This window comes from Monodelphis domestica, chromosome 6, assembly GCF_027887165.1.
Source record: "Monodelphis domestica isolate mMonDom1 chromosome 6, mMonDom1.pri, whole genome shotgun sequence".
Lineage (NCBI taxonomy): Eukaryota > Metazoa > Chordata > Mammalia > Didelphimorphia > Didelphidae > Monodelphis > Monodelphis domestica.
In genome coordinates, this window is record NC_077232.1 from 16,710,666 (window position 1) to 16,729,536 (window position 18,871).

General features: G+C 43.8%; 1 protein-coding gene and 1 long non-coding RNA gene across 2 annotated transcripts in view; one reads left to right on the forward strand and one right to left on the reverse strand.

Moving 5' to 3' along the window:
• Positions 1–4,810: 4,810 nt before the first annotated feature.
• Positions 4,811–9,697, reverse strand: LOC103105238 (uncharacterized). Its single transcript, XR_008912721.1, has 2 exons — positions 9,349–9,697; positions 4,811–8,948 (listed from the first exon to the last, which is right to left on the reverse strand). It is a non-coding gene; the product is annotated as an uncharacterized LOC103105238 (long non-coding RNA).
• A 223-nt stretch (positions 9,698–9,920) lies between these two features.
• OSBP (oxysterol binding protein) overlaps positions 9,921–18,871 on the forward strand; it is a 30,747-nt gene continuing 21,796 nt past the window's right edge. Inside the window, 3 exon segments of the mRNA NM_001252631.1 lie at positions 9,921–10,300; positions 16,698–16,906; positions 18,460–18,710. Of these exon segments, the coding sequence (NP_001239560.1) occupies positions 9,921–10,300; positions 16,698–16,906; positions 18,460–18,710 (840 nt within the window).

Sequence of the window (18,871 nt, forward strand, 5' to 3'; positions counted from 1 at the left end):
CTGGTCCACTAAGGGAAGTCTTCAGATGCTCGGGGGTAGCTATCCCCCTAATTCATGGAGGGGTTTGAGGCATGACAGTTACCCTTAACATGGTTTAGCCTGTCTAAGGAGGTCCTTTTTACCGGCATGTGGCCATTGTGCCTGCTACAGTTTCCTGGAGTCACAGGTAAGAGCTGAGTGAACGGTGGACACTAAAGGTGGATGAGCAGCTCTGAAAAGGGCTGGGCAAACCTTCGGCAAGAGGAGCTAGTGCTCTCTGCATACCCCATATGCTTCTCCAAAGATAAGCTCCTCAAGTTGATTAGATACTTCATTGATCAATTTCTTCTTCTTTTTTTTAAATTATATTTTATTTGATCATTTCCGAGCATTATTCATTAAAGACATAGATCATTTTCTTTTCCTCTCCCCCACCCCCCATAGCCGACGTGTAAATCCACTGGGCATTGCATGTTTTCTTGATTTGAACCCATTGCCATGTTGATAATATTTGCATTAGAGTGTTCGTTTAGAGTCTCTCCTCTGTCATGTCCCCTCAACCGCTGTAGTCAGGCAGTTGCTTTTCCTCGGTGTTTCCACTCCCATAGTTTATCCTTTGCTTATGAATAGTGGATCAATTTCTTCTTATAATAGGAACTGTGGTCTAACTCAATGGTGCCAAACTCAAATAAAAATGGCAGCATAGGGGGCAGCTGGGTAGCTCAGTGGATTGAGAGTGAGGCATAGAGACAGGAGGTCCTGGGTTCAAATCTGACCTCAGATTCTTCCCAGCTGTGTGGTCCAGGGAAAATCACTTAACTTCCATTGCCTTGCCCTGACCTCTCTTCTGGAGCCAATAGAACCAATACACTATATTGACTCTAAGACAGAAGGTAAGGATTAAAAAAAAAAATCCTTACTTTCTGCCTTCAAATCAATGCTAAGTATCTGTTCTAAGGTAGAAGAAAGGCAAGGGTTAGGCAATTAGGGTTCAGTGACTTGCCCAGGATTGCACAGCTAGAAAGTGTCTGAGCACAATTTTGAACCTGGGACCTCCCATTTCTAGGTATGACACTCTATCCAGTGAGCCACTTAGTTGTCCCCCCCTTACATTTTTAACTAAAGGAGGATTGTGGGTTGCAATAGCACCCTCCATTTTGATACCTCTGATCTAGATAGAACTTTGCCCATCCTATCCTTTTATAGCTGATTTAGTTTAACCCAAATGCAAGACTTTATACATTTATGTAAAAAGTAGCCCAGAGAATATACCTGTGGGCTTACTCTCCCAGAACACATATGGAGAGCAAGTCAAATCCCCAGGGGGCAGCTACATTTCCCCCCTTGGCAATCTATGATACCAGTAAGACACTGGGGTATATTATATCGCAATCAGTTTAAGATCATATTCTGGCTTGTTTCTCAACAATATCAATGACCAGTGCCAGTTATTATCATACTTATATTATTATTTTTTTCATTTTAAATTTCCATTTTTATGGAAATTTCATAAAATTTTAAAATTCCAAGACCCGACCTAGGGTCTTGGAATCAATACTGTGTATTGGCTCCAAGGCAGAAGAGTGGTAAGGACTAGGCAGACAATGGGGGTTAAGTGACTTGCCCAGGGTCACCCAGCTGGGAAGTGTCTGAGACCAGATTTGAACCTAGGACCTCCCCTCTCTAGGCTTGGCTCTCAATCCATTGAGCTACCCAGATGCCCCACACTCACTTATATTATTGATTGAACCAGTATTAGTACCAAAATATCATCTAACCAATTGATTTCTTGTCCACATCGCTGATAACTACTTAACAATTTTTACTGAGAAGAAACAGCAAACACAGACATCAACAACATTTTCCCCAATGCTGGAGGGCAAGCCTAGCACTTTGGTATCCCAGGAGAGTAGGCTCAAACTTAAAACAGTTGTTATTAAAGCTTGCTCCCCCCAAGTTCCTTTCCAAATGTGGCATGGTTGTGGGATGAGTCTCTCCCTTAATGCAGGGCAAGGTGTCTCAGTTCCTGGGCTGCATCTTTTTTGGGGGGGAACCCTTACCTTACTGTCTTAGGATGATTACTGTCAACATGGAATCGAGGAATCCCAAACTTGTTATCTGGTGAGATCTGATGAACCCCAATTTTCAGGACTAGCTTGTAGATTGGAGACCCCAAAGCTTGTACTTGTTCCCTGTTCCCATGGGAACCTACCCTGAAGGGAATCCCAAGCTAGCAGTTTCAGAATGAATGGGAGATCCTCAGGGAAATGACAGTCCTGGTTGGGTGGGATAAGCATATGCTAAGGACCCTCTTGTTTTAGGTAGTGTCCCCTATTGTATCAGAACCTTTCCCAGGAAGATCCACACCTGGGCAGGAAGCATCCTTCTGTATCCATTGTAAGCATCCCCTTCCCTTACACCTAGACTGTAGCTAGGATTCTTTTCCCAAGTTTGATTGTTTCCTGTCAGTGTAGTTTGAACTCTCCCATTTCCTTGTAGCTATGGTGATGTCAATCATCTTTCCCTGTCTCTGGACTCCCCAAATGGTATGTATAGAGGTTCCCCAAATTCTTTTGTTCCTCGGAGTCCATCCTGAGTCGGTGGCACTCCCAAGGGTCAGTGGCCAGAGCATCCAGACTCTGCAGTCTGTTGTCACATTTTTTTTTCCAGCTGTTAAGTGTTTTCAAATAGCAAGGTGTGTGTGAATTCTGGAGTAAAGAAATTTCATTTTAGGATGGTCAACTGCAGTCATTGAATTGTTGTAAATGACAAGAAATATTGGGGGAAAGGCATCGCTTTAAATAATAAGGAAACCCTGAACATTTTTAAACTGACCAACAAATTTCCTCTTTAGGAGCGGCTTTAGCCATAGGCCAAAGTGGTTTGAAGCAAAGCTAAGAGAAAGGCAAACTTGGAGCCAAAAGTAAATTAGAGTTAAAAAACAAAGGAAAAAGAGAAGAAAATTGTCGAGGTATTCAGAGTTAAAGGTCATTTTTCTTAGTAATTAATCATTCTTTTCTTAGTAACCCTAAGTTTTGTGTTTGAAGAAAAAATGTTACAGGTTTTAGTTTTTGAAAAAGTAAAAGGATCCTAGACCTGGATTTTTTGGAATTTTTAAGGTAAATTTCCAGAGTGCAACCATTACAATAGATAATAAGTTTTTGTTTTAAAAGATCAGAGAATACTGATAACTAATTTTCCTTTTTTTTTTTAAACCCGTACCTTCTGTCTTGGAGTCTGTCTTGGAGCCATATACTGTGTATTGGCTCCAAGGCAGAAGAGTGGTAAGGGCTAGGCAATGGGGGTCAAGTGACTTGCCCAGGGTCACACAGCTGGGAAGTCTCTGAGGTCAAATTTGAACCCAGGACCTCCCATCTCTAGACCTGGCTCTCCATCCACTGAGCCACCCAGCTGCCCCCTTCCTTTTTAAGTGGAGAGAACTAATGGTTTTGTGGGCATTGTTTCTGATGATCACTGGCACATGATTACTGATAGAGAAAGGAATTTCTCACCTGGGAAACTCTTTTAAGAAATTTCTAGCAATGCCCTGTATTTTACACCCCAGTTCTGGAGTGTGGCTGAAGTGATTAAAATCTATTAAAGTTTTACCTCAAGACATTTCTTAGCAGCCAAAAGCCTGGACCAGATTTTCCTGCAGCCTAGAATCTGAAGGATTCCTGAAGATATGGAATACAGGTGAGTATTGTTTCTCGTCATTTTCATTGATTTTAAAAATATTTCTGTAGAAGACATAAAACTGGCCATTTTATTTCTCCTGAGCAAAGTCCCTTTAAGTAGAGAACCTAGACAGGACAGAGCTAGTCCCCAGATTGAGTTGAAGTGGGAAAGTTTAATAGGAGCATTTTACCTGGCTAAGAGGTTTGAAAGTAACACCTGCTCATTTGAGAATTTGCAGCAGAGATTCCAGAGTGATGTGTTATCTTAAAGTAGTATCAGAAGTTTAGAGTGAAATGATGGAGCCTAAAGATAGTTGTAGTTAAAGGGGAATGAAAACAATCTCAAAATCCCTCGCATATCAGCCTCCCCAAAGGGGTGTGTGTGAGGTTTTAATTCCTTGGGTTTGGGAAGGATACCTTTTCCAAGAATGCAAGACTCAAAAGTAAAGAGAGAGGTTTATTAGTAATGTTGAATTTTTGGCCAGGGAGACAGCATGAGTGGAGCAACCTGAGAGGATGCATCTAGAATGCCTCCATTCTGGGGTTTTTATATTCTACAGCAGTGGGGACTTGACTCTGGAGGAGGTTAGCTGGAGGGCTTGGGGGTGGTTCTCTTGATTTGGAGGATGAATGAATGAGGTGTGTCTCTTTGTCCTTCTCAATTCAATGGGGCAAATCTTTCAAGGTCAGGTGTTTTGGGTTGGGAGTCAGGAGGGCCTAATGCCTGAGTTTCTGAGGGTACAATGCCCTTGACATTTCCCAATTACATTATTTTTAACCCTTACTTTCCATCTTATAATCTATACAATGTTTTGGTTCCAAGGCAGAAGAGTGGTAAGGGCTAGGCAATGGGGGTTGAGTGACTTTGCTCAGGGTCACACAGCTGGGAAGTGTCTGAAATCAGATTTGAACCCAGCACCTCCTATCTCTAGATTTGGGTCTCCATCCACTGAGTCACCCAGTTCCCTCCCCAATTACATTTTAATCGAGTTCCAGAGGCACTCAGGATTGTGGTTTGCTATGTTTGACCCATTTGAACTAGTATATCTTACTCCATCTAATGCACAAAAATATGATTGTTGTGGGGTGTAAATGTGTACCCCTGGGGTTCGGGACGGATACCTTTTGCAAGAATGCAAGACTCCAAATTTAGCTTAAAAGTAAAGAGAGATTTATTAGTAATGTTGCATTTTTGGCAAGCAAGACAGCATAGAGGCATTGGGGAGCTCCCCATGAAGACTTGATTCTGGGGCAAGGGGTTGGGGAGGAGTTTTCCCTGAAGGCATGGGGTTGGTTCTTATGATTTGGATCAATGGGACAATCAAAGGAGGATAATCCTCTCAAGGTCAGATGTTTTGGGGTTGGGAGTCAGAGGCTGGGTATAAGGGAGCAAAGGAATTTCCCTGATAATAGTTTGTCTGAGTTTCTAGGGGTACAATGCCCATGACATGATCATGGCCTTTCTTTTCTAAGAAATACATTTTATTGATGTCCTTTTGGTTGTTTCATATCACCAAAAATTTCTCCAGTCCCTCTCCTTCCCCTCCCAGATATATGTTTTTATATCTACAAGTAGGTACAAAAAAACATCAATTATGCATACATGTATATGCATACACTAAATATATCCAAAAGGTCTGAAAATATGTGTAGTATAATACCTTGGGGCCCACCCACCTCTGCAAAGAGGTAGGGTTGGAGAGTCTTCTGCTCTTTCTTCTTTAGAGTCATCCTTGTTCTTTGTAATTCTGAAACATCAACTTTTGATTTTTTGGTAGTGTATGAGGTGGTTGATCTTTATAGATTATTGATTATTTATATTATTATTTCCTCATCCACAGTAGTTGTCCTTTCTATTGGTGGTATGGCAATCACCATATTTATTGCATGTTGTTTTCTTGGCTCTGCTTACTTCATTCTGCATCAATTTATGTGAATCTTTCCACCCTTTTCTGTCTCTATCATAACAATGATTTCTTATAGGAGTCAAATTACTTTATATTCACATGCTGAGTCATGTGAATTTTAAAAGTCTCCATCTTGGTCTAGCACCCAAAAATTGTGCACACCCACCTACACGGGCATGCGCTAGTCAATGACTAATCAGAAATAACTAACTGCCCACCTGGGCTGTCCTAAGCCAAGCTAGAGCCAACCATTGGATTTGTGAGACACAGGAAGAGAGGTAGGGAACAGCCTCTGGGATTGGCGGAACTTCCTGTGGAGAGAGCTAGGGGGAGTGGGTGTTAGGAGCTTGGAGAGAGAGGACGCCCGCAGACAGCTTTCCTTCAGATCGGTCACGTGAGTTAAGGACTGGTTCTTTCCACCTGGGCCTTTAGGCCTAAACTCCCTCTGCCTTGGTCAGAGGTTGAGTAGCCTCTTTCCCTTTTCTCTTCTCTCCTTCTCTCCCTAACCTTTTCCCTACTCCCAGTGTGATTAAACCTCCATAAACCTCATTCTGACTTGAGTGTTTCATTTTAGGAATTTCATAAGTAAATTCCTTGGCGGCCATTGTTAATATTATATAAATCTTGTAGCCACATTTGTAACCATTACTATATTATAACCTTCTCCCAGAAGCCTTAAATTTCCCCATTACAGTCATTAACATTGACTTTGTTCCCAATTCTTTGATTTCACAAAGACTTGTTACACATATTTTTACATATAAGGACTTTCTTCTTATCAATGACCTCCTTGAGGTAGAAGTTTAGTAACAGACAAAATAATTTTGAATAGTATATGGCTCCCTAAGGTTACCTAGTTGGCGTTCAAAGCCTCTCATAACCTAGTCCCTTTCGACCTTTCTAGTCTTTCTGATCCAGTTGTATTGGTCTCCCAGTTGATTCATAAACAAAACATTCCATCTCTTGGCTTCTCTGGCTGCCTGAAACACCTTCCCTCTTCAATTCTTCCTGATTTTCTGGGTTAAAACCCCAACTAAAATTTCATATTTGAAAGGAAGCCTTTCCCAACCCTTAATTCTAGTGCCTTCCTTCCATTAATTTTTTCTTATTTATCCTATAGATAGCTTGTTTGTAAAAGCAACTAAGTCACATAGTGGATAGAGTGCAGACTGGTTTCAGATAGTTACTAGCTGTGTGACCCTGGGCAAGTCATTTAGAACTGTTTGCCTCAGTTTCCTCATCTATCCAATGAGACTAGAGAAAGAAATAGCAAACCATTAAAGTACCTTTGCAAAGAAAAACCAAAATGGGGTCAGGGCACAACTGAAGCAACTTAACAAGCTTGTTTGTATACAATTGTTTACAAATCTTCTCTCATATTAGATTTTAAGCTCCTTGAACTCAAGAATGGTCTTTTACCTCTTTTTGTATTACAAGCACTGGCACATAGTAGATGCTCAATAATTGTTTACAGATTGATCTATTAGAGGAAGCTTGCAATATTATAGTTTGGATGCCCCCAGGGCAATATCATTCATTACAAGAACATGTGGATGACTTCATCATCTCTTCAATTTGAACTCTGTACTGGATCTTCTCCATCACAGAAGTGAACAACTTTGACATGCCCTACTACCTTTTTTTACCATTAATAGTCAGAGGGCCAATGATAAGGTTTAGCTCTGTTTTTATATCTTCTAAGGAATCTTGAGTAATATTTATGTGTGGATGTATGGATGGGAGACAATTGTTGGATATGACATCCCGGTACAGGTGGGCTATAAAGAGCTGGTCAGAATTCAAGAGATGAAGAGAGGCTATTATATGCATGGAGAAGAATGTGAGCCAAAGTCCTAAGGCACAGTTAGTTTGACCAGTTTGGCTGGAGCATAAAGTAGTCCAAGTAGTCCAAAGTAGCACATGAGAAAGACAAATCATTTGTACCTCTAGATTGTAGAGAGAAGATAAGGCAGTTTGTTTACTCTGGAGGCAATAGGGAAACAGAGAACATTTCTGATCAGAGGAATGATATGACCGACCACATAATGGAAGATTATTGTGGCAAGAGAAGGAAGAATGGCTTGGAAGAACCAGAGAGAGGAAGCAGGAAGACATTTTAGAATCTACTGCAGTAGGATGAGTGTGGTAATGAAGCTCTTTCAAGAGCAGTAGTAAGAACAGACAAGAGGAAATAGGAAAATGGAGACAAGATAATCAAGCAGATGTGAGATGAGAGACAGGGAAGAATCAAAAAATCATCCACCGGTTTATCACACAGGAAGCTGATGAAGGACGTTGTCACCGTCAGAATTAGTAAAGTCAGAAAAAGAAGGTTGATGAGTGGAGTATAAGGAGCCTGAGTCAAGATATCTCAAAGTATCAGAGGGCCATCAAGGTGAAGTCTTGGGACCATCTGAGCAGAATAGGGAGGCATAAAAAAGCAGCTGGGTTGGATTCCTGGCTTTCCAATTGAGTTGTGTGAGTCTGACCCATAATTATGGAGCTTGACCTGTTCCAAAGGATATGTATGTAATAAATATCTGCTGAATGAGCGACTGTCAGAATTTACAAGACTGAGATCTTTGAAGATGGTGACTATTTCTGATTTCATCTTCCTAATCACAATAACTCACAATTCTAGAGGGCTTTAAACTTTACAAAAGACTTACAGTGAGGCAGGAAGTACCAAGACTTTTATCCTCATTTAGCAGATGAGCAAACTGAAGCTTGGAAAGTTTAATTAACTTGCTTATTATTCAAGTCACCCATAAAGAACAAGGCATGGAAAACAGATTTTCAGACAACAAATCACAACCCTAACATACACTCGGGGAAATTCATTTGGAGTTTTTCAGTCTTCTCTGCAGACAGTGCTGATGTTGTTACTGCTTAAATCGTTCTCCTGGTTCTGCTCACTTCCCAATGGATCAGTCCACACAAGTCTTCTCACCTTTTTCTGAAACTGTTCCCTTCGTGATAATCTTTTGTTGAATAGAGGGATAAATGAATGGAATTTGAGTTAACCAGAATGGGCCGGCTCTGCCCCTGGAACCTCAATTCTTCGTTAAATAGAACTGTCCTGGGAGCGAGGGTGGAGGATGCTTCATGGAGGAGTGAAGGGCCTTGAATGAAAGGGTAAAAGCTGGAAGGGGAGAAGGGGGAGAAATTGGCCCGGGGTGGGGCGGGAGGGGAGTTGGGCGGGGCACGCAGGCGCATAGGGACGTGGGAGACAGCAGGAGGTAAAACTCTGGTCTGGGGACAGGCCTTGCCCATGCCTGCATATCTGTGGGTCCTGAAAGCTTGCATCTTCTCCCCGAAAACCAGGTGTTTAAAACCCCAACCTGTATCTGAAGATCCTGAAGCCCGGCGTGGGCAGGGACTCCTCCTGGGTTTCCATCCGAGACAAGAGTAAAGAGAAAGTAGACAGAATCTGAGACAAGAGGCCCGGCCCCTGCACTGCGCCTGCGCCAACCCTGCAGCTGCTGCTTTCTCCCCCCTTCTCGCCCCTTTCCATCCTCACCCCCCCATCCTAAGGAGACCACGCCCACAACCCTGTTCCCGGCATGGATTGGCTGCTCCAGAACCCAGAGCCACCATTGGTCAGCATCAAAAGGCCCAGTCTTTCAGGCTCTGGGAGCCAGTAATCTTTCTGGGTTCCGAAGTCCCGCCTCTCCCTTCACTACAAGGGTCCCCTTCAGCGCTTGGCTTCAGAAACGCCTCTTTGGTGCCTACTGAGTGGCTATGGCATCGACCACTAGAAAGTGAAGAAGTCGAAAGGTTCCTACCTATCAGGATCTTGATTGGCTCAAGACTGTTAAAGTAAACCAGAGCAGGAGCCGAACAACCAATCGGCGAGGGCGGAAGAGGGTATGAGGAAGGAGTGATGGAACGGGGTGACGTGGCAGTGACGGAGACATAAACTAAAACGAATGGCGGAAGCCAGGGCCAATCACTTACGCAGCTGGTTGGGCCCGCTCCCTCTTCCTCTGTGGGTATGGAAGATTTCCAACCCCCAGGACCAATGAACCACGGCCTGGGTCTGATTGGCTTCCCTGCCACCCAATCTGCAAAATCTCTGGCGGAAGTGTCCCACCCAGGTGTACTTTGGGGTGGGGCTATTTGACCAGCCTGGGCAAGGCACCAATGGCAAGAAGCCACTGGCCGAGGGGCGGCTGTACGAACCAATGGGTGGCCTCCATCGCGGCGGCTGGTCCCGCCTCCCGGCCGCTGGACAGGCGGGGCGTGGACGTTGCGCGGTGGCCGCTGCTGCGCTTGCTGTGTGTGTGTGAGAGACAAGGAGGGAGTCCGGGTGCTACCGCTGCTGCTTCGTGGCCTCCGGGGCCGGTGTCTGGGGGTGATGGCGGCGACCGAGCTGCGGGGAGTGGTGGGGCCCGGCCCGGCTATGGGTGCTGCGCCGGGCGGCGGAGGCTCGGGATCGGCCGCGACGGGAGGAGGAGGACGCGGCGACTCCGGGCCCGGGCCCGGAATAGCGCCGGGCCCCACGGCGGTCGCTTCTGGAGGAGGCCCGGGACCGGGGCCGGGCCCCACGGCCACGGCTGGGGGAGGGTCGGCGGCCGGTCCCGCCCCTGCTCCGCCCACGGGGGGTTCGGGCGGCGGGACCGGGGGCTCAGGCTCCGGCTCGGCCCGGGAGGGCTGGCTCTTCAAATGGACCAATTACATCAAGGGCTACCAGCGACGGTGGTTCGTGTTGAGCAACGGGCTCCTCAGCTACTACAGGTCAGTCCGGCGCCTGAACTCGGCGTTCAGGGCCCCCGCCAGCCGAGCAAGCTTCGGCCCAACCTCTTCCCCTCCCCCGTCCCCGCCCCCGCTTTACCAAGAGGGAGGGGGAGGGAAACTGAGGCCCTGGCCAAACCAAGGTCATGAAGGCAGGAAATAGGTGGCCGAGGTGAGATGCCACGTCTGACATCTGTCCCCTGCCCTAAGAACCGCTGTATTGACTTTGACTAGTACGGACATACAGACACACACACACACACACACACACACACGAGTTCACATGGGACTAATCAACTAAGGCAGAGTCACCGGGGCTTATCAGCGGAACCCACGGGGAGTGCCCTGTGCTGGACTCAACTCTGCCAACATCGCTGCTGCACTACAGAAACCCAAACAAACTATAGCTTGGGACTTGGCCCGGACTCTCTCCACCCGAGCAGGACCAGTCAGCACGGGCACTGGCTGACCTGCCAAACTCAGAAGCGTGCCCTAAATTCCGCCCAGCTCAGCAGATGTTAATAGCCCAAACTTTCTGCTTGGGCTTGTTTTCTTTTTACAGTCCACTCACATCTAGCAAAGCGAACCCACGGGACTAATCACAGGCACCGGCTTATCTCCAAAACACAGAAATCCACCCTGGGGTCAGGTCCCTTTGGCAGAGGTTATTGCCTATATCCCCCGAGTGCCCGTTCGATTAAATTTTTTCTGTACATTCATAGATACAAATAGAGGGGAGAAAGCACAAGAGTTAGCCACTCAAACATACCTGGAGACCCAGCTGGCCTGTAAGACAGATTTACCCTCTCTTCGATTCAGCAGTTATTATTCTGTGAAACCCAATTTAACTGCATTTAGGCCAATCTGTGTTCTATATGCTGCCCACAAGCTCCAGACACAAATAAACACCACCAGCCAGGAATAATCAACACAAAGAATTCTCTCTTAAAATCCAGGCTGCCTTTATTGATTTAATAAATATCATCTTCTGTAAACTCAAACATTCTCAAACAACTTTAAAGAACAACATAGTGTCAGAGCTTGAAAGGGACTTAGCGCATCCCACTTACTCCAAAGCCCTGGAACTTTTAGTTTTTCCATCCCTTCTCCATTCAGGTTTGTTAACCTTTTTATGTGTCATCCACAACACCTTAAACCCAAAGGTTTTTCCTATCAGAAATGAGGTTTTTATTGCCCTTCATACTCTTTCCCATCTTCCTTGGCTTTCTATAATTTGCCTGAATTTTGCTTCCCCTTCCTTGGGGTTTATGGTTGACCTAAGATGACTTCAATTTATCTTTATTCCTTTTATATACAATCACAGTTATAGAATATTAGGGTCTGAGGCAACTTCAGGGACCATGTAGTACAATCAGCATTTGAAGCAAGAATCTTCTCTACAATATTTTTAGTAGTCTTCTAATTTTTTTCTTGCTGCTCAATAGTCTGAATAGACTTGATAGAGTCATCCTCACCCCCAAATTATCACTTTGTTGTGATCAGTTCTGTTACATAGGTCTTTGGTTAAGTAGAGATATTCCAAGAGTGTTGATTGCTCTCATACAAAGTGCTCTGGGCTTTTCTACATTTGTAAAATTACAAATCTAAAGCCCTAATCCTGCACAACAAATTAAGATCGTCAACAACACGCATGCCTCATATAAGTGAATCATCTGGATAGTTAGGCCCTAACTGACCTGCCCCCCTTTTTGTTGCTGGTTATGTTCAATGCAGTTTGGTGAAAAGGAGGTGGCCTAGAAAGTCTAACTAACTTTGCCCAAAGCTAAGGTTGAGTACTAGTTTAATTGGATTGAAGCATTCAGTAGAGGACAATGGGTTATTGGCCTGTAATAATTACATTCACAGATCTTGGGTATTGAATGTACTTTACAATAGATAGCTTAGCAAATGTTTGTTGAATTGAATTAGGGTATATTCCAAAACACTCTTCCCTTCAGGGTTCAGGAAACTCATGACTCCCCACAGTAGTGTTGGAAATATAACATTAGCCAGCCAACTAACTCTTCATTTCTGCTCCTTCCTGCTAGTCACTGGACCAGCAATCAGATTTTTCTGCATTCTGTCCCATTTCCTATATCAGCCTGAGCAGAGATGGCAAAAGTTGGAGACAAAGGATATACTAAGAATCCCATTTTGTCCTGCCTTAAGTAATGGTATTTGAGATATAACAAAAAAGACCTGAATTTGAATTCCAGCTTTGCTACTTGTCGGGAGCCTAGCCTTAGTTGTCTTACTCATAAACTCAGTGTCTTGGACTAGATGAATTTCTAAGTTCCTGTCCATCTTCTTCAAATCCCCACAGCCCATCTTTTTCCATCCATTCACCTGTGATCACAGTCATTTTTATACTTGTCAATTCACAATCGGGCCTCATAATCTCTCTTTACTTTGTGTTCTTAGAAGTATTATCCTCTTCCCCACCATGTGCAACACTTTTCTCATCAGATGCAGGGCTTTTTTGCCCTCAGTACATTTATCTCCTACATTCTTTTGCTTCTTTAGACTTCCTTGAATTTTGCCTCTCATCTGTTTTGTTCTTCTCCAAAAAATGGCATATAAATGAGGAAGCTTTAACTTTTGTGCTGACTTTTTTCCTGACCCAGATTCCTGCCAAATTCATTAGTCTGTTGGGGTCTTGGACATCCCTGTAACCTTATTGTCATTAGTCTCAGAGAACTCTGAGTTCTCCAAGCAATCTCTGACTGCAGATAGACTATAACCCAAGATATCCTGAGATACAAATGTGGATCAGTGAGGTTCTCACAGTATAATCTGGGGACCATTGTGTATCCCTGAGACTCTTACAGGGGATCCAGGATGTCAAAACTATTTTCATAATAATGCTAAAATGCTTTAAATTCCAATGCTATATCAGTAGATACCCACTTAAACAAAAGAGTGTACGGTGTCCTGACACCAAAAAGTTTGAGAACTGCTGCTTAATATTATTCCCTCAAGAGTTCTGTTCACACGCCAACCAGCCAACAGGATGCTGAGTTATCACCAAGAGCTACACTTGGGGCCACACCACAATATGGCTTGCTAGCCAGGCTTAAAAATTTCAAGCTGCAATGAGAATCCTTACTCTTCCTTTATATACCTACAATTGTGCAGTATGGTGGAGGTCCGGGACCAGTGAACTTGGAATGAGAAGCCTTGGGTTCCAGTCCCAGCTCTACCAGCCATCAGCTGTGGCTCATTTGCCAAGTCAGGTTAACTAACATCTGTTAGGTCTTGGTTCCCTCATTTGCAGAACAGGAGTGATAATACTTGTCCTATTTCCCTATTAGTGTAAGCAGGCAGGAAAGTGCTTTGGAGACCCTAAAGCCCTAGATGTGTAAGCTGCTTTTTAATTACATCTGCCCCTTCCAAAAGAATTCCTGGGAGGCTAGTTATATTTTTCCCTACACCCAGACTAGCTGTAGTGTTGTCCTTTATTCTTGCAACCCTGGTTCTCAGCCCTTTTCTTGTCCTCCTACATATCTGACCACTATGATGTGTCTATGTATAGCATAGACCCTCAGATATAAATCCTCTGCCTAGAGCTCTGTTATCAAATACATATACCCCTTCTGTTACCTTCTGTCTTAGTATCAATTATTCTAAGGCAGAAGAGTGCCAAGGGTTCAGCAGTTGGGTTTACGGGACTTGCCCAAGGTTACACAGCTAGGAAGTGTCTGAGGCCAGATTTGAACTTCCATCTCTAGGCCTGGTATTCTGTCCACTAGCTACCTAGTTGTCCCTCAACTCTCTATATGTGTGTGTACACACACACACACACACACACACACACACACACACACACACATATTTTAAATATAATTTATTTAAAATATTTTTCCATGGTTACATGATTCATGATTTTCCCACCCCTCTTTCCTCCCCCATCCCTGAGTTGATGAGCAATTCCACTGGGTTATACATGTATCATTGTTCAAAACCTATTTATATATTCATATTTGCAATAGAGTGATCTTTTAATGCCAAAACCCCCATCACATCCCCATTGAACTATGTGTTCGGTCGTATGTTTTCTGCATTTCTGCTCCCACAGTTCTTTCTCTGGATGTGGATAGTGTTCTTTCTCACATATTTCTCTGCCTGTAGAAAAGTGTTACATCTGATTGTGCTACAATGTATCTGTCTCTGTATACAATGTTCTCCTGGTTCTACTCCTCTCACTCTGCATCAATTCCTGGAGGTGGTTCCAGTTCACATGGAATCCCTCCAGCTCATCATTCCTTTCAGCACAATAGTATTTCATCACTATCAGATATCACAATTTGTTAAGTCATTCCCTGCCATTTTCCGATGTTTTGCCTCCACAAAGAGCGCAGCTATGAATATTCTTGTACAAGTCTTTTTCCTTATTATCTCTTTGGGGTACAAACCCAGAAGCTCTATGGCTGGATCAAAGGGCAGACAATCTTTTAGCGCCCTTTGGGCATAGTTCCAAATTGCCCTCCAGAATGGTTGGATCAATTCACAACTCCACCAGCAGTATATTAATGTCCCAATTTTGCCACATCCCCTCCAACATTTATCATTTTCCTTTGCTGCCATTATTGGCCAATCTGCCAGGTGTGAGGTAGTACTGTGGAGTTGTTTTGATTTGTATTTCTCTAATTATGAGAGATTCAGAACACTTTAACATGTGATTATTGATGGTTTTAATTTCTTCATCTGAGAACTGCCTATTTATATCCTTTGACCATTTGTTGATTGGGGAATATATTTAAAGGGAAAAACTTTCAAGCTAGAAAATACCACTTAAAAACATACTTCCTTAAGAACTCCCCAATCTTATGAGCATCATGTCTCTCCTTATTCACTGGGCATTTAGAAGCAGGCACCTGAGCCCAACAGAACTAAACTGAACTCAAGCAGGCCTTACCTGTGGGCTCTAGAAGTGTTTCTAACTACTAAGTGGTTAATTTGGGGATTTCATACTAGATACAAGAGATTCCCATGAAGTAGCTTATGGAAATTGCCAGCGAGAAGGAATGTGATGAAGGGGCCAGGTGGTGCCCTTGGAAGGGAAAGGAAGGGTGAGCCTGTGTGTCAGCTGTGTGCCTGGAATTTGGCCTGTATTATTCATAGAGTAACTGAAGCCTGAGGGGGGTGCAAATAGCCTGCGGCATGGGCTCGTGTTACTCGTGGATCAGGTAGAAGGAAGGGCAATGCATGGTCTATTGAGAACCCTCACTTTCTTTTACAGTTGGAGGTGGGAGGGGGAGAGATAGTGAGTGGTCAGAAAAAAAAACAGACTCAAGCAGAGAGAGTAAGCAAACTTTGGGAAGAGATGTAATGTGTGCCCTTTTGGACATGTAGGAATTCAGGACATTCCAGGTGTGTTTGGCCTTGTAGCCAATGAGAAAGAGAACTAAAGATTGTCAAGGGACTTTGATCTCTTTGTGTTTCTGGGTTGGTCAGAGCACAGCCTTAGTAACCAGGCTGCCTTTTATCGGGAGGGCCTTATCACTGACTATCTGTAGTGGGAAAGTTGACATTGGGAGGGCTTTTGAGAGCCATGCACATTTCTGCTTCTGTTGCAAAAGTATAGATTTAATTGAGGTTTGTTATTTAGTGAAGAACCTCTTGCTGGTTGTTGTGTCACTGAGCAGTGCAGTAAAGCTCTAGAAGTGAGTGCTATTAATAAACCTGCCAGTCAGGGAGCTCCAGGGAACTTTTACACCAAGGATCAGAAGATCTCTGAATCTCACCCAGTGAGTAAGGAATAGGACGCTTTAACAGTTTCTCCTCAGGAGAGTTGCTGGGCCAGGAAGACAATGGCTGCCCGTCCTTTTCTTGCCCCCACAAAAACGGTTTATGTCAGGCCAAGAAATAGCTCCATGATGCATTTATTGAGCTTCATTTCAAAAAGGTCTAGAGACTTTTTATAGTCTTCTAATACAAATAGAACCCAGAATGAGAGTTTTCTTTTTGTCTCATCTTTTCCTCATTGAAACTGTTGCAGAGATGAGCCAGGGGAGTGGTTACTTACTCCTAAGATGTTACAAGTCACAAATATGTTGCATAAAATGCCTAATTAAGGTGATACATCTTAAACTTAACCCTCTAGGATGGTGTGAGAAATACCTAAAGAAACTAGCCATTATTTGGTCAATGAAAAGTAATTCTGATGATAGCAAGGGGTATGGAGTGTTCTCTGACTTAGAACCAGCGTTTATAGGCTTGGAAGACAACTCCACATAGCCTGCTTTACATTTTAGAATCAATAAAAAACCCTACCTAGAATTTGCAGGTTTGTAAGACTTGTCTTCAAATCTCAGGGTATTGAAAGGGAATGGGACCTGATCAGGAATAGATTTTCAGTCCTCCAGTTTACAGGACTTGTCTTTTGTTTCCTTTGGTATAGGTCAAAGGCAGAAATGCGGCACACCTGCCGAGGAACCATCAACCTAGCCACTGCCAACATCACTGTGGAGGATTCCTGCAACTTCATCATCTCTAATGGTGGAGCTCAGACTTACCACCTGAAGGCCAGCTCAGAAGTAGAGCGTCAGCGCTGGGTGACAGCCTTGGAACTGGCCAAGGCAAAGGCTGTGAAGATGTTGGCAGAGTCAGGTAAGTGAGGATAGAAAAGAGAGAGATGCACATTGTAAATTTCCTTGTTAATATTTAACAGGGAACAGTCTGATTTGGCCCCATCATGCTCTGCTGATTGGACCTTAAAGCCAATCTGCTGTTCCCTTGGATCTTTTAGGTATAGTTCCCTCAGGTTTCCAGTCACTCTAAAGCAGTATTCTTATAGATGTAGCAAGGACTTTAGTCTTTTTAATACAAACTGCCTACCTGATTGATGCTTTAATATGACTTTACAGGTTCAAGAAACCCTTTTGCCTAAGGGGTTAATCTTTGGGTTTTACTACAAACCCTCCACTTGGATCCAGTAGCATTTTTCACTTATTTCTCACTTCACTGTTGTAGGATTTGATTTTTTTTTTAAACCTTTACCTTCCATCTTAGAATCAGTATTGGTTCCAAGGCAAAAGAGCAGTAAGGTCCAGGCAATAGGGGTTAAGTGACTTGCCCAGGGTCACACAGCTAGGAAATGTCCGAGGTCAGATTTGAACTCAGGACCTCTCATCTCTGCCTGGCTTTCAATCCGCTGAGCTACCCATCTGCCCCTAGGATTTGATTTCTTAATCTAGGCTTTATGGTGTCCTCTGACTTGACTCTTCATTTGAGCCCAAATCATTGGACAGAATATAAGTTCTGGCAGTTTCCTTGAAATAGTCAATGAAAACTTCCCATCTGAAAGTCTCATTGCTCCCTTGGTTTCTAGAAAGTAAATTACATATGTGTGCTCTTGATTTTTCATCCAAAGCACCCCACTTAGACATTGATTTTAGTCAATTTGAACTGAATGTTTACTTGTTGGCTGAGATAGGGTTGTCATTCAGAGGACAGAATATATGCTTTGGTTTCTTCCTCGTTACCATTCCATTTTTAGACTTCATATAGCAAAGACAGCACATTGTGATAAATTCATGGTTAAGATTCCATTTGAACTTGGGCCTTTCCCCATTGTTAGGGAGACTGAGATGGATTCCATCACTTTTTAATGCTAACTTAAGTGAACTCTTAACACTAGTAGGGCTAATAATCAATAGGGCTAGTGACTCTTGGAAGTAAACTTCTGTATCTAGTCCTAAGTATTAGAGACTTGGGTAGCATAATATCCTTACACAGTCCCTGAGTCCCTGATTCCCGGAGCCTGCCTTTGCTAGTGATTAATTAGTTCCAATTCTGGATTTTGTGATGTGGACTTTTGTCCACAAGGAATTAGACTGAGATTCTCAACTCATTTCATACAGGGCCCACCGAACAGCCAACAGATGGTAGTGGATTTTCAGTAACAGTCAGCTTGGGCTGGATTGGAACCGGCAAACTAGAGGTAAAAGGCTCAATAACCCACTCCTGAGCCCAGGAGCCATTGAGCTCCCCCTTCATCATCCCTGTCCTGTAATCAGGTACTCATCTAGCCTCACTAGGGCCTCCAAGTTGCTAAGACTGATAAGCACCAGTTTTAGGTGTGTCCAGTTGGTGTACTGGCTGGTTCCTTGGAAAATATGCCTCCACTCAGGGTCACTTCTTTTGTTTTGTTTCCTCTACAGACGAATCAGGAGATGAAGAATCAGTCTCTCAAACTGATAAGACAGAACTTCAGAATACGCTCCGGACCCTCTCCAGCAAAGTGGAAGACTTGAGCACCTGCAATGACCTGATTGCTAAGCATGGCACAGCTCTCCAGCGGTCCCTCAGTGAGCTGGAGTCCCTCAAACTGCCTGCTGAGAGCAATGAAAAGATCAAGCAGGTCAATGAACGTGCTACACTCTTCAGGATCACATCCAATGCCATGATTAATGTAAGTGCAAACACCATAGCCTGGGGCGCTTTGGTCCCTTCCCTGACCAGAATATAAACTCCTGCATATATGTTGAAATTGGAGCCTCCGTGGCATAGAACATCAGGCTTCGCTTCATTGCTTCTGGAACTAGAGTTACTGGGCTTGTTGCTCAGAAGGAA